This window comes from Electrona antarctica (genome assembly GCF_951216825.1).
Source record: "Electrona antarctica genome assembly, chromosome: 20".
NCBI lineage: Eukaryota > Metazoa > Chordata > Actinopteri > Myctophiformes > Myctophidae > Electrona > Electrona antarctica.
This window is the reverse complement of record NC_136801.1, coordinates 10,859,381-10,887,144: the sequence shown is the minus strand read 5'-3', so window position 1 is coordinate 10,887,144 and position 27,764 is coordinate 10,859,381. Positions and strand designations below refer to the sequence as shown.

The following is a 27,764-nucleotide window of genomic DNA, read 5'->3' as shown; positions in this document are numbered from 1 at the left end:
AGGTTATGCACATGACATCACCATTCGTCATACCCGGAAGTTATGCAAGAACGTCTACTGAGTGGCAAAAAACTACTTTCTGGCCTTGACAGCCCATACATCCAAACTACTTTCTGGCCTTGACAGCCCATACATCCAAACTACTTTCTGGCCTTGACAGCCCATACATCCAAACAGAACAGTCCTATATCTGACTGCATTAAACGACATTACGCTCACTTTGCCACTCACTTTGCCACTCGATTTGCCACTCACTTTATGCATGCTTAGCAGGCTACAAAAATGCCATCAAAAGCACGCACTTTAATTAATCAGGGAGCTGTATGGTAAACCATATCCGGTGGTCACCTCAGTCACCCTGTATATAAAACACTTGTTTGTGCAGAGCTGCACAATGTGATACTATCTATGACACCACTATTGACGAAACGTTCAATCATGGAATTTCCCCTAGAGGCATTATTTTACTTTTTATACAAATACCAGATGCTTCAATTCAATCTATTCAACATATTATGTCAATAGATTGAATTGAAGCTTATCTGCTGTGGTCATCAGCTGGTGGCTGATTATTATAGAGTCTGCACACTGTTATGCTCTCAAAAAGGTATTGGCCTTAAAACTGCAATTTCTTTGAAAACTGTCACGGGGCAGCCCGTGAGTTCCTGATTTGTTATTTCTTTAAGTGTAATGTTAAGATTCCTATTTTTGGAATGTTGCTTTTGGCCACAATGGCCAGTCTTATTGAGTGGTGTAAACCACTCCTACGACTGGCTTTGTTAGTTTACGTGTCTGTCTGTCTGTCTGTCTGTTCGTACCAAAAAATGAGCATGGTTGCTATGGTCACCCAGTTCACACGGGTGTGATTTCATTACGTCAGACATTATGTCAGACCACAGTTGATCAGTCTATATAAGACCTTACACCACTCAGTTCACACGGGTGTGATTTTTTTATATGCCGTTGGCTTGTGCTCTGTCAATCTTTTGGAGGTAAATAAAATACTTGGAAAAATGAATTTGTGGAGCTGTCTTCAAGGTAACGAATATTGTAGTGATAGAATAGAATGTAAATACGTGTGAATATTCTATCTCATCTTGGCGTTCAGGGTTTGTGGAATTTGTTGTGGAGCTGTCTACTGTTAAAGGCAGAGTCAATAATGTGTGGACTCGCGCATATCCTCTGTCCAGCCGATTACCACATCGGCGTATGACGCACGGGTCTTGGCACTGTACGCTGTTGAGTGTAATACGTTTGTAACCACATAATGTGTAAAACCTCTCGAGGTCTCGAGTGGCCAGAGATCATCAATATGAATATTTCCATCGATTAGCCACTCACATTACTGAATGTCGGTGTCCAGATTTTCTTCAGAATATGTATGACACTGATTTACTACGACACTATGGCACATCAGGAGTCCACCAATACAGTGGTTCTCAAATGTTTTATTTTCAAGGACCCCATACATCTTGAGTCTGTAACTCAGAGTTCTAGACCTGTAATAGTCCATTTGTAATATTCACTTAGGGCTAGGTAATATTGTATGTCCCTGGCAAAAATAGAATTTTGACAAAAGTGTCCACCACATATGTCCATATTTGGGCATCATTCATTATTTTTTGTGTCATCTACGAACATATTCGGACCCCCCCGTATACTCCATATATGAAAGCTGCGACGGTCAATTTACCTTTTAGCATTGCTCCGGACATGTAACCGTTTCTGATGAGAGGTAAACAGTGTGCGCTAATGCTAATGATCACTCCTCACAACCCTCCTCCTCTCTGCTAACCCGGAAATGAAACGGAGGCTTGTGACAATGGGAGCCTATATGCCTGGCCTGTGCTTATGCTACCAGCTATAGCAGGCAGAAAAAGTGTTAATTTGCACCAATGTTGGGGATTTCCATAGACGTCATCAAACTCTGGCCTTGTATTCATGGTTTAGCACCCTCCGCCTGTGCCTCGTCAATCAGCCGTTGTGGAAGAACTACTCACATTTTTGTACCCCATAGCAATGATTTGATTGGCTGAGCACCCCATATTGATGATTTGATTGGCTGAGCAATGTACGTATTGAGGATAAAAAGTGAGGACAGAATAGTGAAGACGGAAAAGTGAGGACGCCAATTGTGATTGGCCGGAATGTGATGATTGTGATTTTTTTACTTTAGTAAAAGTCTGGTACTTAAGTACTGAAAGTAAAAGTAACTCATTTTTGAGTCCCATTTCACTAGTTTCCAAATGTGTGAAACTGCTTTGAAAATAGCGCATACACAAGTTCCCAACTTCCCAACTTTTTTTAAAGAAACTATTTATCATAGGGCGATTTAATATAGCCAGATTGATACGGTTGCGAGTTACCGCAGTGGGGGCAGCCATGTTTGTTTGATGCTGTCGAGTGACGGGGCGGAGGGCCAATCGGCTGCTGCGATCAGATTTTCAATCGAGACCGACACCGCCGTAGGCAGTCACCAGAACTGAATCGCCAGAACATGGCAGCGATTCAGTAGCCTGGTTAATAACTAGCGATTCAGTGCTGGAGCCAGGATTTTTGTCCATTGAAAGAATTCAATATGATTTTAAATGTAATATACATAGATCTGCAGTGAAATAAAAGAATGGTATTTTTCAATATGATCCATGCTCAGCCTTACACCAGTTACTGATTGGTTTAAAGATGGGGACACTGGTGCATAATGCATTTCTCAAAGCCATGCTATAAGAAAATGTCTTCAAGAGATGCAATTTGTGGTACAGCACAGTATCACAGCTTTAAAGCACATACTGTAAGATGAAACATACACAACAACATGATCATCTCTGTTACAGCTAGGCCTGACCTCCATTAGTCGACTATTTATTTTTGTGCATGATTTGACGTAGAGATTGGTCTATTAATATGAACAAAAAAATAGAATATGTATCATGATTCACCCCCCACAGCCCAAATGGAATGATTATCTATTGCATAACATTTTTTGTTATGCAATCAGACTGATTCGATTGGCAATCTCTCAGCCAGTGCATCGCAGGTCCCCTATTATATTGCACATCCCAGACAGTCCATGTAATTCTCATCCCCTAAATCTAGATGTACTGTGCCTTAGTCAATGCTAAGAGAATCAACAGTCTGTACTCCAAGCTTAGAGTATCTCTGGCCCCATAGCTCTCTAACAAAACATTCAATATCTTGCCGGGATTCTGAGGAGGAGAAAACAAGGGTGGGTTGGGGGGGGTGGGCGGGTTGAGAGACTAAAAATAAGGTTTCACAAAGAGAGGCTGAGCATGAAATGGAGAATCTTCATAGCTTGAGATCACAGAATATTGATTCCGTTTGATCGCTGTACCTAAGAGTGTGCGCGCGCGTGCATGAGTGTGTCATAGACTTCAAAGCTTTCCATCTCAGCTCACCTGAATGACGGAGAATGCATTCGAGCTAAAAATGAAAAGTGCGACTGCATTTCTCTTCCAGTTGCCATAAAAGCACATTGTGCCGGATAATTAATTAGCCTCGTCCCCAAGTGAATGGAGATACGTACTTGACGAGGGGTGCTTATCTCTTACAGCATGTAGACACAGATGTTCTCCTTCAGGCCCATGCAGTCTCTTCATTGCGCCAGGGCTATCAGCCCCCCATATCTCCTAATACGCCCAGACAGGCTGGATTTGATTCATAGGCTGCTGAGCTCTATCCATTTGCCACTGGCATCTGTCACCCCCATAGAAACCCGGGACTGAGGACTGAGATATCAAATATAATATAGTGCTTATAAATCATCTGAGTGGATTGAAATGTGATGGATATCCAACTCTTAAGGTGGATTGTATAGCGGGGTCGACTAGTGGAGGCTAAACAACAACCTGCCGACGGTCGTGTTCCCGGCCCTTTGTTTATTATGCTATATGTCATCCAGTGTGCATGTTTTCTGTTGCTAGGACACCCTCCATTAATCCTTTGGGGACTGGTTATGTCAATGTGGTCTGTCCTGGGAGCGAGGTTATTAACCACATGAACCCCTAGCATCCCTGTTGTTCTGGGCATGTCGTTCGAAGTACATTTGGCGAAAATAACAAGCTCACAGCGCATCGCAATGGAGGGGGCCAAGCACAGGCTGACTCCTAGGAGACCCCGGTCAACAGAGTATGTAGGATTTAAGTGGTTTGAGTTTACTGAACCCATGCAGTTTGAGGCATTTCTTTTATATAAAGAAAGGAAACTGAAACTCTGGGTTTAATTAACATAAAATAATCCATCATTGTTAATAATTTCCTGTTTCAATCAGTGCCGTAGTGACAACAAATGGCTGTATTTGACAGGAACACTGTATGCCTAAGTAATGCATTTTATCACCCCACAAAGTATTTCTGTAAACTCATAAAACGACCATACCCAGTCTGAAAACCAACTAAAACAATCGTTGGAAATGACGTCAGTTTTTTTGGTTACGCTGATTGGCTGAAGGGGTTGTTTGTCAATGCTGTAGTCGCGCAACCAGTCAGACTCCATTGGCATGTATGGAAATGCAATTTCTGTGATGTGGCCAAGAAAAGGCTGAAAAATAAATTGAGCATCATAACAATTCTTTTCATCTAAAGGTAATGAGAGTGAGCTTCAGTTCCTGAGGGATCCTCACAGCCCTATACCATTATTGCCCAATTTCATGAAAAACAATAACTCAGAACTGCTGAAACAGCAGCATTTTCACGATAACAAAACACTGAGGTATAGCTTGTCTGTTTATGCCTACATGTATGTAATGTGCCCTCCACGAAATGGCAAAGATTACTGTATATATTTTTAATTTCATTTTTAATGGGCCATAACCATTTATTATGCGCATGTGTCTGCAAATGAGGCCTGGCCTCACTGCTGCATAGTAAAATAAGTGTAGGAGCCAAAATGTACTGTTAGCCTGTATGATGCACTTGGTTGGTGATGGGTGTGGGCACCGCATTGGCGCTTCACTATTGGTGGGAGCGTCTCTGTGGGTGGCCACCAGATAGGTGACAAATACAGTTATCTACCAGCTCACTCTAAAGGCGTATTCATAGTCTGGATTTTCGGTGGTCAGCTCACCACCGGAGCTGAAATAACGTTGAGCGGTGGTGAGTAAAAACAGAGAGAAGAGCTGGAGCGGTGGCGGTGGTTTGCTCTTCACCGCGGCTCGTGACGTCATGTTGTAGTTCGGTGGTCACCCCACCACCGAAAATCCAGACTATGTATGAGCCTTAAGGAAGCTTGGACTTGGAGGCAGGGTGAGCTGGGAGCGATACATTTTGTTGACCGCATTCGCACTTTATTTGATAGTTTGGTTCATACACGTTTTGTTTGCTCACTGTTTAAATTTGTATTCTTTGCACATATTTATTGCATACGTATTTATTATTGGAAATTGTATTGTAATATTTGGTGCACTGAACTATATAAACATTTTAAACTTATGAGCTCTTTGTACATGAATCATTTTATCATTGTTTGTGGCGCGTCATTACAGTTTGTTTTTAGCTCCCAGGCTTAGCCTGCCGGCATGAGTAATTCATTGGGAATTATTATCAGCCACAACAATAAGGATGATTCACCCAGTGCTATTTGCGAAATACTCCAGTATAGTAAAAATACCTCTAATGTACTTATGTGCAGTACTTAGTAAATGTACTTAGTTACTTTACACCACTGGTCTTCTTGGGGTGGTGCCATCGTGGCTGGTGCATGACAACAGACGTAGTGCAGTGTACTGTAGCTTTGCAGCTCAACAGATGCTCGGAGAGAGTGTGTTGGCGTTGAGCGCTGTTGCCGGATTCTGCTAGGACAACAAGCAACCAGGTCTTTGAAAAGAAGTCCAAAACAAACCACTGGGTCACATTTTAAACCTACAGTATATGCATCGGCTATTTGAACATTGCTATATTCAACTGTCAATAACTAAAGAACGGAACATCGCGGTGACACACTTTGTTTCCCCATTGAAAGTAGACTCAGAGACTCATTCTGTGCGTCTTGAAAGATTAGTAAAGCTTCCCTCTGGCAATGGCTGCAATTGGCTATATAGAAACTCTGGCAGTTAATTTGGGCGTTCTTTGACATTAAAATGGTTGAGAATCAACTAATATAAAAAAACAAGAAATGATGACATAGTCATATTATTACCAGCTGCTTTTATATCTGTGTGGTGGTGGTCCGCCATGTATGTAATAGACGAACAACACGCATTTGTGCAGGTTGAGAAATAAAGGTGATGCGTGGTAACTGGTTAATGTCCATTTGTCCACATGGCAGTCGTTTAATTTCCACATGCATGCGTGCCACACACACACACACACACACACACGTCTGCTTCGCATTACTTCCCCTGGGTTAGTTTACATCTTGTAGTAGAATCATGTTGACATTCTAATCCCTTGGTGTTTCATTAGCGCAAGGTGACGTAAAATAATGGACCCGTTGGCCGCCTCGTTACCCGTTCGTATCACCCTCAGCGCTCGCTGTCTTTGACTTTATTAAGAAACTAGTGTCGTTTGACTATTCATGCCGTTCAGACTATGTTGTTGCTTGCTGTCCCATGGCTGCGATGTCGGCTAGAGGCAAAAAGTGTCTGGCTGCCTAGAGACGAGGCAGCCAATCAGGACCATATGTCGTCGGTACGGCAGCCAATGAGAAACATACTTGCTACTACAGAAAGTATATTGGATTGCATTTTTATAGCGCTTTTATATGCACTACGTGCCTACTCAAAGCACTTTACAATGGTCCATTCATACATTGGGAGGTGAAGCGGCGAACAGTCAACGCCAGCCCCCTCACTTCCCACATTCACACACCAATGGTGGCAACCACTGGAGGCAATGTAGGGTTCAGTGTCTTGCTCAAGGACACTTCGACATGTAGACAGGAGGAGCCAGGATTCAAACCGCCAACCCACAGGTCATTGGACAACCTGCTCTACCTCCTGAGCCACAGCCAAGGCGAGATAAAATAGACCAGCTGTGCTTACACAGCAGCTGGTAAAAAAGTTGGAAGCAATCCCATCAACAACTACAGCAACTACACAAGCCCAAGAAACCGCAACTAACAATATTTACAAACAACTACACAGAAAAACAGTGCTTATTATAAGCAGACATGGCAACACTGGCTTTGAGTGTGCTATTGAGACGGGGGAGAGCAAAGCGTCTGGGCATCGCCCGCCTGCGCCCCTAGACAAATGTCATCGAGACGAAGGGGATTCGTAAATGTGTTGCACGGAGCGTGCCGAAGGGATCCATCTCCTCAACCCGTGCGTCTGCTCTAGGGCCTGTGCAATATGAACAAAACGTTATTCCTTTTTCTAAACAAATGAATTTCTAATCGGATGGTTTCATTGTGATAACGTGTTAGCTCTCTCAGCACATAATGCACACACTGTAGCTTATAATAAACAATCATCGTTTGTACTACATACACAGATGGTGACAGTAGCACAGAGTGAAAAACCTGTTCAGGTGTTAAAATGGGAGTCAGTCCTGCTCCCTCTCACACTTGTGGGAGACTGTCTTCTTATAGGTGTAAATTCCATTGTGTTAATAGGGAGGTCAGTCTAAAGGTCACCCCTGCGTAACAAAGCCAGCGTTTATAATGAGGACAGTGGCACACTAATGGTGATTCGGAACACTGCAAAAACCCTGCGCAGAGAATTTTCATCTCCATAATTCCAGCCCCTGATTAGATGAAGTATTATGTCCGCTCCAGTTATTCATTAGCTCTCTAGTGCTTCCTCAAATGCGACAAGGAAACTATGTGACAGTCAGTGGGAGATAGGGTGAAGGAGGAATGGCACAATTGGCAAAGGTAAACCGTTTAGAATCTGTTTTCAATATTGTATCGACCTTGATGTTTCGACTAAGATCCAACCAGCATAGAAGAGGTCGCAGCATAGTTTAGGTACAGTGACGCAACTGCTGCAGCTGGTGTGAAACTATCAGGTCTTATCTCATTGGCTGCCAACAGCCCCATCTAGTGGTGTCTCAGAGTGCCATCCATGTCCTATGGGCGAGACTCTTAGATTGAAAGCCGATTTGGCCGGAAACTACGAGTCAAGAAGTAAAAATGTGCTATGTAACATGTCCCGCGATTGTCATTTAATCCACCCAAAACATACTTTTTGTAAGCTAGGACCAGATCGTTTAGAGAAATGAGCCGCAAATCAAGCTTGTTTTGACCCAAAAAGAAGAATCCGAGATATTACGATTCTAAAAACCGCGTCGCCATACAACATAAGCCAGCGGAATTTCCACTTCCGTTTTTTTTCCCACTGCACCGGAACCGGAGTGTTATGAGCGTGTACAGGACATAGTTGTGAACCAATTGATATTAAAAAAGTTGTGAAAAGGCGATCTCGGTTAGCAGTTAGAGTTAACATTTACTAGTATGCATTCAGTTTCTAGTTAAACCGTGAAAATGTAATGCCATTTTTAAACCACTTTGAACCTGGGCTACCAAATTTAAGAAAGAGGATTATTTTTTAAATTATCAAAGGTTTCAAGAAAATAACAGATATACAGACTCCCAACATGATGTGACACTCTGCGTGCTTGTAGATGGATATTTTTGCCATGCGACACCATCCTACCACCATCCTAATTAAGTATAAATCGGGCTTGATTGGTTAAGATGTGGGTTTAGTTCAAAGTATTCCATGCATTGACGTGAATATGTGAAAGACACATTTAGCATATTCCCGTTACGTGCCAATAAATTATATATTTAGAAACTATTTTGGACAAATATTTCACATGGCTTTAATTTTTACTACTTTTTGTGGACATTATTGCTTATTTTGAATAGCTGGTAAAGGTAAATGTTTTATTTTTTCTATATTTCCTATATGTACAGCTTTAATGTTTGTCTTTCATCGATGCTTTTTTAAAAAATATATATATTTCTTTATTCAGGGAGAGGTACAAGGTTAGTTTTACATCGTTATTGTTATTGAGGACTAAAACAAATTAACATTAGCACCCGTTGCTTAAACAAACATTATGTTGTAATTGATGTAAGATGATAAGAGCGCCCCTCACTTCACATGGGTGTGATTTCTTTTTAAATGTGTATATATAGAAAATAAGAAAATATGTACAGTATGCTTAATACACAAGACTACCTCAGTTCTAAATCAGTAGGACCCCAAAAATGATATTGAAAATTTCCAGAAGAGAACATTTGTGTTAAAGTCAAAATTATTCAAAATGTTTCAAACACTGTGTGTGTGTGTGTGTGTGTGTGTGTGTGTGTGTGTGTGTGTGTGTGTGTGTGTGTGTGTGTGTGTGTGTGTGTGTGTGTGTGTGTGTGTGTGTGTGTGTGTGTGTGTGTGTGTGTGTGTGTGTGTGTGTGTGTGTGTGTGTGTGTGTAAAAAAAATAGCAGATGTACAAGCTTACAGCACGGCATTCTTTGAGAAACACTGCTATATAGCTAAAATCTAAAATGACACAGATGCTTTCCCAGATAGAACACCCAATTGCACCTCAATGTTTAGAAGAACCAAATCAAATGTCTTCAATCATTCAGTGTGGGTCAGGGGGAAAAGGTCAAGCATCCCTCCCTATTTCTGAGTCCTTTTGTTGCTGCACTGATGGTGGCATCTTTAATTCATGGACGTTGTCCAGGCTGGCCCCTTGAGTGCAGACGAGTGACTGAGAAGGACCTCCCCGTCCATCCCTAAGAATTATGGGACCAACATATCTGGAAACCTAGTGGAAAAATGACAATCATTGTCTGTAAAGTATTGTGTCAAATGTTAAAATTGTAGAAGGTATTTTACTACTTAAAGGAGTAGTTCACCCAAAACATGACTATTAATTACACACCCCATAAAGCCTTGAATTCATGGAGATCTTTTTAGTTTTCATCAATTTGATGAGTCCTTAATTGATCCTTGGTGGTCCCCAGCAAAAGTAGTTAATATAGCGTCACAATTATTTTATTATTTTATCCATTATATCCAACGTATAGTTGGCTATTCATGGAAAAATAAAGGGAGGCCCCGCACACTCAAATCTGTGAAATCTTTTTCTGTATATTTCGCAAGCGTCCGGTCACTAGACCCTCTTCATCAATTTGAGGGTCCTTGACATTGTTTGAGTAGCTCATCCAATGCATTACATTACCTTTTTTTTTATCAGTGAGAGGAAATGTAGATTGATGAGTGATGCCTGTTTTGTCAATCCCTACATACCCTGTAATACAACATGTGTATTACAAAAAAGAAGACATTAAAGGGGAGTTTCGCACGAGCTGTTTTCTTACCGTATATGAAGACACGTATCCATTCGTCATTGAAAAAGAAAGAAAAACATGCCCAGCGTTCCATAACGAATTAGCGGATTTACCGTCCATGTGGGTCAAATGCTAGAACTCCTATTCAATCGCGCAATTGGTTTTAGTTTTTAGTTTACATCCGTTCTAGATGATGTGACAGGTTAGTCCATGCAGTGTTGTTGCTGCACTATTCCTGGTCTACGTGTGCTGACGTTAGACCCCTCCTACGCTTTTCTTATAGGACCAGCGCCTTTATTAATTTTTTTATAAAAAGAAATTGGGTCAATATACATATTATCCACTTTTGTAAAAAAAAAGGGTTAGGAAGAAATTCCCCTTTAACATTAGTGTTATGCTTATGGCGGGTGAAATAAAGTGAGTGTTCAGAATGTTATCCTCCCCGGCTAGATGGCAAGGTTTCTCTATGAATTTAGGGCCAAGGATGTGGTCAGCTTGTATTAATCATTAGTCGTGGCCAGCACGGCCTTGAGAACTGTGAGCCTTAATCATTCAAGGTTGGACATCTGTGAATTTTTTAGTGTTGTGATGATAATCGTCGGAACGGCCTACAAACATGAAGTAGGCTATAATGCTTGAGGTCAACGATTTTGGAGCTATAAGAGATCCTGGGTGCCATGTTTATTTTCATCAGTGGAGTGCTTTAAAGCCATGAGTCATTTATGTAGGCTTTCAGCGGGTGGTCCTTCCATTTGTACCCGCTCTTCCAGCCCTGTGTGTTCTCTTCACAACACCTCTTACGCTGTATAGACAGTGTGTGTCACCCAGTGCGCTGTTTCTAAAAGGACTTTCTTCTCTAATAGTACAGGCACCAGGCACTTGCTGCGTACGACATGGATTTCTACACAGAGGATACATTCTTTCAACGCAAAATGCTGCGTTCAAGTTCACGAGAGTTTGGGGGAAAAAGGAATACTATATACTATATACACAATGCATATACAGGTATATGCATTTCTTTCACCAAAGTAAATGCTTCATTATTGGAGATGGCAGGGTATTTTTTACAGACGGTCAGGGGCTCAAGCCCCCTTTGATGTCTATGTGTGCACGTGCCTGCCAGGCACGTGGGTGTGTGCGTACAGCACTGCACGAGTGTGTGAAAATGATTGGAGTCGAGTGTCCTTGGTAGAAGCCAATATAATGATAATAAAATATATGGTGCTGGGCCCCAGAGACTGAATGAAATATGTCCTGAACTGCACACAGGCGGACGAGTGGCTCGTCTTCGCTGCCAGACCCCCAGCATCCTCCTTGTCCGCTCTCAGTTTAACATTTTAGATTCTAACCTGACACTCTGCCGGAAGACGATCGACGATCGACGATCGACGATCGAGCGGGTACCGTCGGCTCTTCGGTGCTACTGAAAACTTCTGACGAGCCGAAATCATTTCGGCACTACAGCGCCGTAACAGCGGTAAAATAGGAGTATGAATTGGCCCTTCCAGGTGCTGCTTCTATGTTTATAACACTACACATGTAGGACAGGGGCTTGCTGACAGTGTCTGCTGTTAGCAGAATCGAACATGCCCATGACTATACCAGATTTGTGAAAAGAATGACAACAGCAAACAAAGCACACTATTGGTTCACTTGTTTAGCCCTGTTGCCATGTCAATCACCATGATTCAATCTCACTAGGCTGTCAATAGGAAGCTAATTGCAGAGCAGAGTACAGCACAGCATCGTTGGGATTCAAGGGGTCAACAGAGGATAACCCATTGTACATTTAGCTGTGATAATTTAGTTTACTTCAACTATGACAAATGACTGTAGGAGGGTAATTTTTTTCCAAAAATGTATGAACAAACAGGATGCTGGTTGTGGTGGTAATCGTGCAATTCACATCATTTTCACAAAACCCCTTTTATTTAAAAAATATACTTTGACCTAATTCACGCACAGCGATACAAGGAGGATTCAGAAGGCTGATGGATGTGGAAACTCATATCACATCGTGTGTGTGTGTGTGTGTGTGTGTGTGTGTGTGTGTGTGTGTGTGTGTGTGTGTGTGTGTGTGTGTGTGTGTGTGTGTGTGTGTGTGTGCGTGCGTGCGTGTACGCACACGCGCGCGCGCACGTGTGTGATACAGCTGCGCCCTCTGGTGGTGGGCGGGTGGTTTTACAGCGTGACACACACAGACATGATCTGCTGGGTCTCATAGTAAATGCTCACTGCGTTCGCAATCATCATAAAAATATATTTGGGATCATTAAGGCTGATACATATATTGTGTAGACCTGCTCCTTTTCAGCATGAGTCGTTAGTATGCAGAATGGGACCTGAATCTGAATCAAATTAAACTTTGTTACTGTGAATAAAAGTGGCCAAGAAGACCTCTCCGGTGCTCCGAGGCCACTTCCTTGCCACAGCTGCTCTGCAGAGAAATTCAATTTCCCAGAATGCCCCCTGCCTGCCTCATTATGACTGTATAACTGCCCCGTAGGCAGCAAGGGCACGTACTGTAAAGGCAAGGACTCACACGCGCTTGTCTGCATTTTGTACTATACTTATACTACATTCACCTTCAGCCACACAGCAAGGCTGGGATTTTAAGGCTGTGTGACCTGAGATCAGATTCTAAAAAATGTCTTCTACATCCTGACAGTTTTCTGAAAAAGCTATGTTTCTATGTCAGTGGTTCTTCGATTTTTCAAAAAATAGCAGACCTACAAGCTCGTAGCGCGCCACTCGGTGGCGCGCTATGAGCTTGTAGATCTGCTATTTTTCAATAGCTAAAGCATAACATAATGCTAACACCAAAAGGGGTTCCCGCCCAAAATGGGTTAAGGCTGTGTGACGTCTATCCCCATGGGTGAGATAAGGGAAAGTGCTGAGGGAGAGAACAGGATAAGGAGTTTGGGAACTAAAGATAGGACATCTCCTTTAAGGAACAGAAGAGCTATTTCATAAAAATGACTGAGGGTTTTTCATCAGGAAATAATACGACCAACGACCACGGCCCTGATCTCAGAGCTAATCTTCATCAGGATGGATTGGGCCATCAAGTGTTACATTGCTGTGATGTGCCACCATATGCCCTCAGTACAGTGTTACAACTACTGTACTTGAAACCTTTTATAAAAATGTTTTTTGTATGTGAATGACCGACCTAACCGTAGAAGAAAGAATGTAGGAACCAACAAGTCTGGTGTGAATGAAACTCAGTGTGCATCTTGGGTTCTGAACACTGAGTCAATTACAGGCCTTGATGTGACCATATTCACACCAGTGACCTTCCAGTGGTGGAAAGTAACAAAGTACATGTACTCAAATTAAGTACAATTTTGAGTATTTACAATTCTCAATACTTTATACTTCTACTCCACTACATATTACAGTAGATGCAAATATTATACATTTACTCGACTAGAATGATTTGAAAACTAATAACTTTGCAGATATTTATTATTACTGTATTATTATTATTATTACACTGAAGCAGCCCCACTTCCCTGCCTGGTCTAGCAGTGAGTTTAAGTGTTATTTAGCATCAATATTAGGACAAATCAAAGTTATCAAACCCATTAGGGGGGGGGGCAGCACAAACATATCATGCTTGGGGCAACCAAATAGTCAGCGGCGCTGGCGCCCCTGGTGAAAGTTAACGTAGGTGTGAACTTAATGAAGATTGAGCAACTGCATGTTATCTCATGATATAAATGTATCGATATTTTCTTTTGTCAGGCAGCTGTCTGTGTTTCTCCTCTCTGCCGGTGACGTCTCTCCCGTCAGGCATGGCTGCTGGCTTGCACCATCAGGAGCTTACTTATTGACCCATTAAGATCTGAGGCTGATTCTACAAACCCCTTCTAAATCAGTTGTTAGTAGTTAAAAAAAAAAAAAAGGTGCTTTCAACTTTTGAAAGCGCGCCGCCTAAAATTAAAACAAAAGTAATACAACTCATTGCTTGCCACAGAACGTAAGTGTACCATTACCTATATTTCTTTTTGAGTGGTGTAAACCACTCCTACAACTGGCTTTGTTAGTTTGTCTGTCTGTCTGTTCGTACCAAAAAATGAGCATGGTTGCTATGGTCACCCAGTTCACACGGGTGTGATTTCATTACGTCAGACATTACGTCAGACCACAGCTGATCAGTCTATATAAGACCTTACACCACTCAGTTCACACGGGTGTGATTTTTGTATTATGTAGCCGTAGCGCATCACCATCTATACGTAGATGCACTGCGGCGGGACAGCTCAGCAACTGTAGATTGTAAGACCCTAATGCTAGATAGTAGAGAGTGTGGAGGGCAGCGATTCGCAATTAATGTTACATTGTTGAAAGCAACATTGTTAACACGAGACATTGTGGCTCGCCATTGTGGCTCGCCATTGTCAGAGGCCTTCATTAAGATACCGGCGTGGACACCACTGTCCCCCCTCCCCTTCTCCTCACCAGCCTGTGTCCTCATCCCCGACAGGGTCCAGCATCTTTTTTTGGTCCTGTGGTAATCAACAACATCCACTGTGATTGCATTTTAATTAAAAGGCCCCATTTTAATCATCTCTGGGTGTCGTCGGAGAGAAGGGACGTGGCGTTATCAATCCCATACCCTGCCTATCACACACGCACGTGTGCATGACATGTATACACACACAGTACACACACACACACACACAGACAGACAGACAGACAGACAGACAGATACACTGACTAACCATGCTTGGGTGGATGCTTCATTAAATGGAAAGCCGTAATTAATATTGAGAGCTGACAAGGCCTCCCAGAGAAGCCAATGAATTAAGCAGGGAAGTGATGAGGTGGTAAAGTTGAATGGACTGACAGTAATTGCAGAAAAAGGCGAGAAAAGAATGCACATCCCGCAAAGAAGTGCATACAGTAGTGCCCAGGGACTGCTCCATATGAGCTGAGCTGTGTTTACTATATGTTTTTACTGTTTTAACTTCATGAAGTTTGTAAAACATACACAGTGTAACAGTCCGCACAGCCTGAGTCCAAGCAATTTGAAAATGAATAAAATCCGCACATCCAGTCGAGTAAGAGTCTTTGTTTAATGATCAAAGTGCTCCGCAGCAGCAGTCATACCAGACAGACAAACGCGTTTCGGCGCGCAGACCTTTGTCAGTGTCAAAATTGGCAAGCAACGGAAATGACATAGCTATAGAATTTTTTGTTCAATTAAAAGGGACTGTACAGCCGTGTCTCATTATTAAAGACATACATAGTAGTGAACATACATATTATTATAAGAAATCAATGTCTCATTTCAGAATCCACATTACAAAAAAAGTTACTCATAGAAAACAAGCAATTTGCAACATTGCAGGAAATTCAGGAGAAATTCGGCCTGCTGTGGCATAATGATAATAAAATGCTTTTGTTGGAGGGATGACAAACTTTATTTGACTCATGGACGCTCTGGACATATTCTGAGAACCGAGTGGCCTTACAGATTTGTCAAGGCATATAACCCCCAGCCCCTCCTCCCCACCCCCCTCACTCTCGTCGTCATTAAAGAGCCATTATGCTGAATTGCGGTAAAAAGGTGTCATTTGGATGGTTACACACTGGCATTCTGAAGCAAAACAAAATAAATGTTGGATTCGTGACCCATTGTCTGCGGCCTTCGTTGTGATGATTATGTCGTGGCTGCCGCTGTCACAGAGCTCAGGGGCGCTTGTGTGTAATGTGAAAATTGTCACAGTGTCGCATTGTCACAGCCCCCGCAAGGCCTTCGCTGTGGTGGCCTTGCGGGGAGTTGTTGTTGAACAGCTTCATTCAGAAAATTCCTTTGTGTAGCATAATGAAAAAGCAATGTCACATACAGTAGGCTGGTCTATACAGTAGGTGGCTCACTGGCTGCTTATGAAAACCTGGAAAATTGGCAGGGATTATTTTGACAGTATTGGTGTATTTTTTTTTTTAATTTTATATATTTTATGGTGGGACAGGAAATGGGGAGAGAGATGGGGGGAAGACATGCAGTGAAGGCCGTCGGGATCGGGAGTCGAACCCGCGGCACACTGCCAGACTGGATTACCAGCCAAGGTGCCTGGACCGCTGAGCCACGGCCCAGGCCTTGGTGTATTGTTTCATGATTTTCTAGTTATGCTGTATGTGTATATTTATATATTGTCAGGTGGAAACCTGTCCAAAACTATTACTAAATTAAAATGTAGCAGATCTACAAGCTCAAAACGTGTCGATTCGCGCAGCATTCTTTAGCTTGTAAATTAGCAGTGGGCGTTAGCTCAAAATGCACGTGCACGCGCATTTTCACGCAGAAAAGCGGCTTTTACTTTCCCTCTCCACACGCATGAGCAAACTGACACAGCATATTTATTAGGCCTATTAACAGAAATCTGTTTTGATTAAAATGCCTGGGGGGGGGGGGGGGGGGGGGGTGCTCCAGCTCCAGTGTTTTAGGCAAAGCGATGCATGCCTAATTATTATATTATGTTCATTCCATATCAAAACTCTATCGCGCGTGTGTGTGTCATCTCTCCGTGTGTTTACACACACGCAGAAGAACTGGGAGGCGGAGGCGCGGGGTGTGCGTTTCCCGGTCCTCGCTGGGCAGACATGTGCGTCAAGTGGCCGCAAGTTCCATTCTCTCCCAATATAAGGGGAAAGAAGGCCCCGACGCGACATGTTGCCGCGGAAGTGACAGGCACTATAGCCAATGGGACAGACATGCATCCTGTGGTCACTCCACTGGGCGTGTTTTTCCACCTGAAGTTTTATTCAGGTGGAAAAATGTTACTCCAAATACAAGGCCGACAATCCAGAACAAACACGTAACACATGCACTCGTGATTCAATACATGTAAACATCCTTATTTTCTGATGAATGGCCTGAATACTAGTTTGCACTGTTGGTAAACATGAATAGCTTAGATGTGCATACTAGAGCACCGAAGTCTGACGTCATTATCGGTAGAGGGCGCAAATCCACGGGTTCATGTACTTTTTATTTGCATTGTAATGCCCATAGGGGGATTTTAGATCGCCTCATACAGGTATAATAACTGTGTTTGAAAAATAAACATGTCGTCCCGCTGCTACTGAATAGTTACATTTTCTCTAGAAACAGACTGTATCAAATATAAGTGACTGACATTCGTAAACGATACAGAGACACCTCCCTGACAATAACGCCGAGACGCTTGTTTATTTTTGGACCACAATGCTTATATGAAACGATTTTAAGATGACCCCATGTTATTCTCCATAGAGAAATTACTTCCGTGAACCAGGAAGAAAAGAACCAGGGGATGAGCGAGTGACGTCAAGACTTCGGCGCTCTATAAAGAATAGCAAAATAATATATTGCTATCCAAAATAAACGTTTTTGTTTTTATTAACTCTCCAGTTCATTCACATAATCAATCACATACAAATGGGCTACAAAAAAACCTAAACATTTCTCTGCTTTATTGGCATAAATTGCACACTTCTATGAATTGTGAGCTTGTAGATTGGCTATTTTTGGCTCTCCCCTCCCCCAGGATAGGCATATCTGCCCTTGCCTATTAACTATTGTGTGTTTATTGGGTGAAATCATCCGTCAAGGGCTTCCCCACCATGAGTTGGGCGTTGTCATATTCTAACACAGCCTGAAAACCTAGTCTGGCAGCCAGCTCGTAGTGTGCCTCACTAGTCATTAGACTCCCAGTCCACACCTCCCGGGTTTGAATCCTGTTTGTGCCACTATTTGTGTGCCAACAACTTTTTCTTTTTTTTTAGACATACATGGCCAGTTAAGACTGAGGTGACGGAGTCCGACACATGGCCGGTTAAGACTGAGGTTATAGGGTTCGGGTTTGGGGTAGTACCAGCTCAGTGGCCTTGTGGTTAGAGTGTCCGCCCTGAGACTGGGAGTTCGGGGTTCGATCCCCGGCCGGGTCATACCAACTGGGACCCAGTGCCTCTGCTTGACACTCAGCATCAAGGGTTGGATTGGGGGTAAGTCCCTGCGACATACTAGCGTCATGTCCAGGGGGTGTACTTGTACATCAAGCTGCCTCACGCTACAGAAACAGGAGATAGGCCTGACCTATGGGCCTCATGGTTCGGCAAGGCTACTTACTACTTACTTGGGGTAGCAATGTCCGACATACATACAGTAGGTGGCCGGTTAAGACTCACCCGTGGCTTCCGCGTGCGGTGCCACTCAAAGTGACTGGCAGATATAGTTGGCGGGTGATTTCACCCGTGTGCTTCCTGCTTCCGAGCCCCTTCCCTACTTCCTTAACAGGTGTTACCGATCAGTGATGATACTAACTAAGGCTCTGTTCCTTTTAGTGGTTCTCAAAGGACCCCTATAACTCGTGTACAAATGTATTTGTACACTCTCAGAGTTACACACCTGTGCGGGGCCATTTGGAAAAGCTACCTGCACACCTGTGCAGATCGGCGAGTGGGAGCAGCCTGCTTCCTACACACGCTGCAAGTCCCCTGTGTGTGAAACATGAACACAGAGGGACTAGCTACCCATAATGCTCCTCCATCTGTTCATTTATCAGTCTGGAACACCCAGCCGCTATATTCCCGGCATTAAAGTTCATTAATATTCATACAATATTCATATAGAGGAACATTGCCCACCGAGTAGGGGTATTAGTAGCAGTAGACAGAGGGAGCCAGGCTAATTGGTGATTGATAGCGCGGCCATTAAGCAGCAGCCTTGCCCAAAGCAGCTAGGGACTAATGCAGTCTGGAGTCGTAGCTTTATGGACTGCATGGTGACTTTACTGTAGTTGGGAATGGGAGGAATTGTACTTGCTCATTACTGAAGATTGTGACATGCACTGTTGTTGTTTGGTTTTTTTTTACTGTTAATTTAGGATTTGATTAACAAGGCAGTCGTCCTGCATGTTTTACCATTTTGAATTGAGCCGTTGGAACTTGGGATGTTTTGGCATTCTCTGAGTGTATGTATAGGAGAGCACTTCCTGCATCACTGGGTTTTCCATTAGCTTCTTTTTCTCCTCTGTAAGTTGACATTGATTTATGCGATCCAATAATCCAAACAATTCATTTGATCAAATCAGTGTTCAGCTGTGTTAAAGATACAGTGCCGGGCAGTGCCACCAACCAACCCCCCCCCCCCCTTTTTTTTGCATTAGCATTTAAATTAAGGGTATTGATTTTCAAAGTGTCCCTATAGACCATGGGTTCCCAAACTGTGGTGTAGAGATGGGCAGTATTTGAAATACATGTATTTGAAATACGTATTTGAAATACTTTTTTGTATTTTGTAATTTGTATTTTGCTGGGATGGAAGAAATTAGATGTATTTTGTATCTAAATACTTTCAGATCTAGTATTTTCTGTATTTCAAATACATAAAATACTTTTTAATGTCATTTTACACAGCCTCAGGTTTAAACTGTAGGGGCAAAACACATGCACCCACACACACCATGGGCACATTTGAGCCGACAGGCGCGGCCAAAGGAAGCTGACTGACGACGTCTTTCCGGAGTTTTAGACAGCTGGTGGATGGAAAAGAAGCTCCACCCCCGCGGCTGACTGCCTGGACTGACAGATTCCCGGAAACGCTCTCCTCCGCGGCAGTCAGCCGAGGGGGTAGAGCTTCTTTTCCATCCACCAGCTGTCTAAAAACTCGGAAATGACGTAAAATACAGCTTCTTCTGTCCGCGCATGGAATCTAAAGTGTGCTTAGGCCCACACACAACACAACACAATGTGTGATGTCACTTCAATGGCTTACACTCATTGAACCACAAATGAGTCAATCAATCAATCAATCAATCAATCAATCAATCTCTTTCTACATTCTTCTTGAGGTAGAAGTCAAAGAGGAGTGACAGTGATGAATCAGATGGCCAATCCATTCCTTTGTGGGTCCTGTTTGATACAGTTATAGCACATTGATTTGCTTAAAATATAAAGTGTATCATTCTTAATAACCATCAATGTATTAGACATTCTGACAGGTCATTCATTTAATATTTGGCAATTAATTATGAATTTACTTATCATTATATACATTTTAATGAAAATGTATTTTCATGTATTTTCAAAATACGTATTTGTATCTCAAATACATTTCTCAGACCAGTATTTGTATTTTGTATTTAAATACATTCTGTGACCCAGTATTTGTATTTTGTAACAAAATACATTTTCAATGTATTTTGCCCATCTCTTATCGTGTGTGCACCCCTTGTGGTGCGCGAACGGGGGTGCGTGACATGAAAAGGGTAATGCCGGTTTTATGGTGTGATTTAATACAAACGGCAAAATCCGGTAAAACACTGTTGTAAGGAGATGTATAGAGCAGCTGCGGGAGTATACAGCAGCTGCATGTCTCTCAGTGCAGTGACATTCTGTGATTATTTGCCATAATCATGTTAAAAAATTTATCATTTTCGGTCAAATATAACGAGACTGAGCGTTGGGGGGTGCACCGTCAGCTAGGTCAGGAGGTAACAGGGGGTGCACGGCCAAAAACATTTGGGGACCGCTGACTGATGGTTTTCATTGCGAATGCAATTGTGTTGTAATGCTCTCTCGCTCTCTCCAGTACAAAGTAACTAAGTACTTTTACTCAAGTACAAATTTGAGGTATTTGCACTTTACTTGAACATTTCCAATGTTCCATACTTTTGTACTTGTGAACTTCTACAGTAGGTTTGCTATTTTCGGCATACAGCCGACTAAAATCTTATGGGACTAGACTAAAACCAAAACATGTCTAAAACTAAAAGACTATGACTAAACTCAATAAAAATGTGCTGTCAAAATTAACTGCTTTCTCTCTCTCTCTCTCTCTCTCTCTCTCTCTCTCACCCCAGGTTGCCTCTTTGAGGATGAGCTGTGTACACCATATGAGTTATGTGCCAATGGTGAGTATCAACTTGAAGTGATCTGCCCGTCACAGCGCATTACACATGGTGTCTGTATCAATGTACAATGTCACTGTGCATCACACTGATGCTATCAGCCGCTATTGACACTGCAATTGTTAGCCCTTTGTCTTTGGGGATCTACGGTGAGAGGCAACCAGAGGGCATAATGAATCAAAACCTTATGTATCTAGTGTCATATGCATGTACTGTAGCTGCAATAGATGCTACAGTATAATGCTATCTGGCATCTAAGTTGCAAAACCAACCCTTGACAGCCCATTCATTGAAACCGAAAAGTCCTGGGTCTTATTGTCAGTATCAGCCGGTAACACGTGGAAGTCTGTCCCCGTTTCAACGGGGTCGAACCCATGACCTTGCGGTCCAAAGGCGAGAGCTCTGCCGACCAAGCTACCCTAATTGTATTAAACGACGTAAAACTCACCAAGATTGGAATTTGGAAGCGCTCGTTGGTAATCACTCAACGGTCCTTCGTGCCACCTGTTTCGAAATTGCAAATAACGCAGGAGGCAGCGGAGCGTTGCGTTATTGAAATCGGAGTGCTTCCAAACTCGAACATAATGTTGCATAGAGCAGAGGACCAGGGGTCCTTGGGGGTGTTCTAGCCGGTCCCCAGGAAAATATGTTAATATTGCATTAAAATCAGTTGAACCACTTTAACCGGCTTTTTCCAAAATAAATCTTGAATTTCAAGACATATCTTGTATGGGGATCCTTTTCAGATGGGGGGGTCCGCAGCCAAATACATACACTGTATTCATTTGGGGTTCCTTGACATGAAAAGGTCTGTGAACCAGATGTGTATTATAGAGCATTCATCTTCTTCATACAGTAGCAGCGAGCACAGTGACTAAACGCTGGCTGCTTTGCGAGCTGCATTGTTTGTTTTGTCTGGCAGATTTGAGCTAGCCTCATTTCATCTGAACAACAGACTCATTATGAAATCAATTTCACAAACGAGGTGAGGCCAGCAAAGTGAACGTGCTGGTTCCAGACTGTCTTTGTTTATTCAACTAACTCTCTGACTTCAGACACGTTGCTCTATATTGCAGTTGGCTTTGGACTCATAGCATACAGAGAGGACATCCCCTGCCTTATTTACATATTAACCCAGTTCCACTGTGTGGGGAAACGAGGGCGAAACATGTTGGTTGACAGAACTGAAATACAAAAAAGCCACCTGACAATTACCCTGTCTGTGACAGCCATATTGGAATTGGACACTATGGCGCCCACAAAGGTCACCGGCTCAAGCGCCCTAGCTAAATCTTTAGAGCATGCCCTGGGCTACATCTGGGTCAGATTTGGTGCATTTTTAGACTGATTAGGGTGAAATATCCCTAAGGGCCTGGACTAAAGAGGCCAATTTTCACAATATAAATTATATAAAAGTGGTTCCTTCACAATTACTTAAATCAGAATATTTCATTGTATTCCCTGTATATGAAAACATAAAGAACATTTCAGTCTATTTTCTACCTTATTTAGTCAAACATATCTTGTGTTTTATTATGTTTCAGTATAGTGGTGACTGCCATCTTTAAATGGTCCATTTTGAGGGCTTAGCCGAGCGGCCATGTTTTAGCTTGGCAGGCATACAGCAGATTTGGATTCAGCACACCTAATTACCCCTAAAAAACATGTATGCCATAAATGTACACGATTTGCCTTCGGGTTTCATATTTTTGGAAAACTGACATAGTCTATTGGACATAGTCCACTGACATAGTCTATTGGACATAGTCCACTGACATAGTCTATCGGATATCCTTTTCTCTTCTGGCACCACTGAGAACCGACTAATAGCAAGAGGCAGGATATCAGTTCTCAGCTGAGCACACAATGATGCAATATAACATGCTACAATGGTAGTTTTTTCACCCCCACCCCTCCAAAGAAGGCTGAATAATCTAATGTCCCATCATCAGCTCCCCTTGAAGAGGAGATGATGATGGGACATTATGATTATACTTCATCAGTTTGCCAAAAATGCATTAACTGTCCATCAAACCACAGGTGATCCTGCTGCCCACACATCCACCCACAGTGGTGATTAAAGCCAGACAAGGGAAAGACAATATTGTGTGAGCCATCTCAGGGCTCATTCTGACAGGCATCTCATAAAAACCTCCACGCTCAATAAGAAATGAACAGTGGTGGAAAAAGTACTAAAAGTAAAAATCACACCCGAGTGAAGTGAGGGGCGCTCTTATCATTATACATCATCATACATGATCTCATGAACAACTGAATTTATGTGATTGGTTCGCCGATTTGCTCGTCTACATGAGGTAAATTGTCCCTTCATTGTCAATGGCATTTAATGCTTGTGTTGCCACAAATTTACGTCATATTTGAAGGACAATTTCTCCTTTCATTGTCAATGGCAAATATGAGACCTGTGGGGACAAAAGCTGTATAGGGAATAGCGCCCCTCAAAAATCAAGCTGCAATGTAGAAATACATTGCGAGACATGGTAGGTGTCGGTGAAATCATGATTATTCCTTTTTTTTTTTTTTTTTGCTATTTTGCTTCCTAAACATGTTTTCTTCCAAACTAAAGCAAAATAAACATTCAAAACACAGATTTAGATGTTTATTTTAGTAGTTTATTTTAGCCAATGACAGCTCGTTTTGCCATGGGTGAAAATCCACCCTCTCAATTTTCATGATTGGTTGTTGGTACAAAGGAAGTGACCATATTTGGATCAAACCACAGTCAGCTCGAGGTCCTGACCTTTCCAATGATATATGGCATTATATGTTGTTGCCAAGATTTGGATGAGATATTTTGTCTCAAAATAGTGGCTTCAAATAAAACGTTTTGGAATACAATTCTTTTACAAGCCGTTTACTCAAAATGAGCAAATTAGCGCATATAATGCCTAATTTGCATATTTAAACATATAATTTCAGAAAATCTTAGTTTTAATATAAGTAATCAACTGGAGAAGTTTCATTGTGATAGCTATTAGTTAACTTTTTTCCCCTATTCACCTACCATGTCTCACCTTAAAGTGAAGTACAAATTGGTTATCAAAATGTACTTAAAGTACCAAAAGTAGAAAGTACTCATACAGAATGTCTCATTTCATACGTTTTCAAATGTATAAAATGTATACAAATCCTTTGAAAATAGCAGATCTACAAATTGTGAGCTTGTAGATCGGCTATTTTCAAATGGCCGAAATGTATATACTGTAGGGCTAAAGTAACCTCGCGCCACCAGAATTTCCACCTCGGAGGAAAGCCTGGTCTGCGTTCTAAAATTGCCCTTGTGATCTGGTCTGTTAGACCGACATATAGTAGCGTCTTTGAGGGTCACAGTACGGTATGTGCTTCAGAGCTATACCTCTTAACCGTTTCCGTACATAGGACGTCGCCACACGTCCTAGGGGTCCCAATCGACGCGTACATCCGACGTGTGAGGACGTCTTAGCGCATCCTCAATGATACGGGGCGAGATAAGAATATTCTGAATATTCTCCTTTTTTTTTATTTGTCAGTTTGCCTTTCGGCTACCGTATGCTACACTCTAGGCAATTGTTAGCTTACCATTGACCTAGCCGTTAGCGCGGCGGAAAGAATGACTCGTCTCTCCTAATCCAGGGCGCTCTCCGTGGTGTTGAACGGATCGATATACTGGCACTTCATTTCTGCTCCTCATCCGTCTCTCCCGCAAAATATGAACGCTTTTTGGATCATATATCGTATAAACTAAAACGATCGCAATGTAAGCTAGCTATGTAAAGTAAACTTTTTTTTGTGGATTGTTCCCGTGTCATGGGTTTCCGAGTAAAAGCGGCCATGTTGTTCCGGCGCCCCAGAGCTCCTATTTTGAAGGACTTCCGGCACTGATTGTGTTAACGGCACCCTACTCCAGGCTGGGCCCCGCCAATCTCCAGGACCCCTGATGTGTAACAGCCACAACTCAGACAGGGGATGAATGGGAGTAACTAACTAGGTCTGCCTCTTCAAATGGTCCCTGTAGGACTAACCTGGTTTATTCTAGGCAGGGCCTCTTCTTTCCTTGGCAGGACTGTTGCCATGCAGAGGAGAGGGGGATGGAAGAGAGGAGAAGGGAATGGAAGAAAGGAGAGGGGGATGGAAGAGAGGAGAGGGGGATGGAAGAGAGGAGAGGGGAATGGAAGAAAGGAGAGGGGAATGGAAGAAAGGAGAGGGGAATGGAAGAGAGGAGAAGGGAATGGAAGAGAGGAGAGGGGAATGGAGGAGAGGAGAAGGGAATGGAAGAGAGGAGAAGGGAATGGAAGAGAGGAGAGGGGAATGGAAGAGAGGAGAAGGGAATGGAGAGAGGAGAGGGGAATGGAAGAGAGGAGAAGGGAATGGAAGAGAGGAGAGGGGAATGGAAGAGAGGAGAGGGGAATGGAAGAGAGGAGAAGGGAATGGAAGAGAGGAGAGGGGAATGGAAGAGAGGAGAGGGGAATGGAAGAGAGGAGAAGGGAATGGAAGAGAGGAGAGGAGAAGGGAATGGAAGAGAGGAGAGGGGAATGGAAGAGAGGAGAGGAGAAGGGAATGGAAGAAAGGAGAGGGGAATGGAAGAAAGGAGAGAAGAATGGAAGAAAGGAGAGGAGAATGGAAGAGAGGAGAGGAGAGGGGAATGGAAGAGAGGAGAGGGGAATGGAAGAGAGGAGAGGGGAATGGAAGAGAGGAGAGGGGAATGGAAGAGAGGAGAGAAGAATGGAAGAAAGGAGAGGGGAATGGAAGAGAGAAGAGGAGAGGAGAAGGGAATGGAAGAGAGGAGAGGAGAGGAGAAGGGAATGGAAGAGAGGAGAGGGGAATGGAAGAGAGAAGAGGAGAGGAGAAGGGAATGGAAGAGAGGAGAGGGGAATGGAAGAGAGGAGAGGAGAGGAGAAGGGAATGGAAGAGAGGAGAATGGAAGAAAGGAGAGGGGAATGGAAGAGAGGAGAGGAGAGGAGTGGAGAAGGGAATGGAAGAGAGGAGAGGGGGATGGAAGAGAGGAGAGGAGAGGAGAAGGGAATGGAAGAGAGGAGAGGAGAGGAGAAGGGAATGGAAGAGAGGAGAGGAGAGGAGAAGGGAATGGAAGAGAGGATGGGGGAATGGAAGAGAGAAGAGGGGGATGGAAGAGAGAAGAGGAGAGGAGAAGGGAATGGAAGAGAGGATAGGGGAATGGAAGAGAGGAGAGGGGAATGGAAGAGAGGAGAGGAGAAGGGAATGGAAGAGAGGAGAGGAGAGGAGAAGGGAATGGAAGAGAGGAGAATGGAAGAAAGGAGAGGGGAATGGAAGAGAGTAGAGGAGAGGAGAAGGGAATGGAAGAGAGGATAGGGGAATGGAAGAGAGGAGAGGAGAGGAGAAGGGAATGGAAGAGAGGAGAGGAGAGGAGAAGGGAATGGAAGAAAGGAGAGGGGAATGGAAGAGAGTAGAGGAGAGGAGAAGGGAATGGAAGAGGAGAGGAGAGGAGAAGGGAATGGAAGAGAGGAGAGGGGAATGGAAGAGAGGAGAGGAGAGGAGAGGAGAAGGGAATGGAAGAAAGGAGAGGGGAATGGAAGAAAGGGGAATGGAAGAGAGAAGAGGAGAGGAGAAGGGAATGGAAGAGAGGAGAGGAGAGGAGAAGGGAATGGAAGAGAGGAGAGAGGAATGGAAGAGAGAAGAGGAGAGGAGAAGGGAATGGAAGAAAGGAGAGGGGAATGGAAGAAAGGAGAGGGGAATGGAAGAAAGGAGAGAAGAATGGAAGAAAGGAGAGGGGAATGGAAGAAAGGAGAGGGGAATGGAAGAAAGGAGAGGGGAATGGAAGAAAGGAGAGAAGAATGGAAGAAAGGAGAGGGGAATGGAAGAAAGGAGAGAAGAATGGAAGAAAGGAGAGGGGAATGGAAGAAAGGAGAGAAGAATGGAAGAGAGAAGAGGAGAGGAGAAGGGAATGGAAGAGAGGAGAGGGGGATGGAAGAGAGGAGGGGGGGATGGAATGGAAGAGAGGAGAGGGGAATGCAAGAAAGGAGAGGAGAGGGATGGGAGGATGGGAGAGGAAGGGGGTGGGAGGGGAGGAGAGGAGAGCAGTAGGAAATATGTTCCAGGAGGGAGCTGTCCACACAACAGTGCCATAAACGCACTCAGCGGGCCTGGTATACAGACCACTATCGTATGGATGAATTGGGTTTGCTTAACATGTTATGGATAAATTGCTCCCATTTAGTATAGGTAGACTAGGTGAAGACCTTTATTATTATTTTTATGACTTTTATTTGATTTTATTCAGCCTGGGTAGTTGGAAAGCAGTGGCAGAGAGAAGAGGATATGATGCAACCGGGGTGTCTAAATATTGCATATTCAATATGTTGTCATCCGTGAATCAGTGGTGCCAAAACATAAACACTGGAGATGTGGAAGAACGCCACAGAGGACGTTAAAAGCTTAATATCAACACAGATTTATACAGAAGCATGCTTGATATCTTTTTATTAACTTGGTTGCTATAGCTGAGGTGTGTGTGTGCGTGTGTGTGTGCGTGCGTGCGTGCGTGCGTGCGTGCGTGCGTGCGTGTATACAAGATGTCACCCATTTTGTTTTACTGACAATCATCAGTAAACACAATGTCATTTTAACAGTCC

The 27,764-nt window shown here is 43.1% G+C and overlaps 1 protein-coding gene across 1 annotated transcript in view; it reads left to right on the top strand.

Moving 5' to 3' along the window:
• ptprn2 (protein tyrosine phosphatase receptor type N2) overlaps nucleotides 1-27,764 on the top strand; it is a gene marked incomplete at its 3' end in the record, with an annotated part of 208,250 nt that overhangs the window by 3,811 nt on the left and 176,675 nt on the right. Inside the window, exon 2 of the mRNA XM_079489306.1 lies at nucleotides 21,109-21,159. Within this exon, the coding sequence (XP_079345432.1) occupies nucleotides 21,109-21,159 (51 nt within the window). The remainder of the gene's footprint in view (nucleotides 1-21,108; nucleotides 21,160-27,764) is intronic.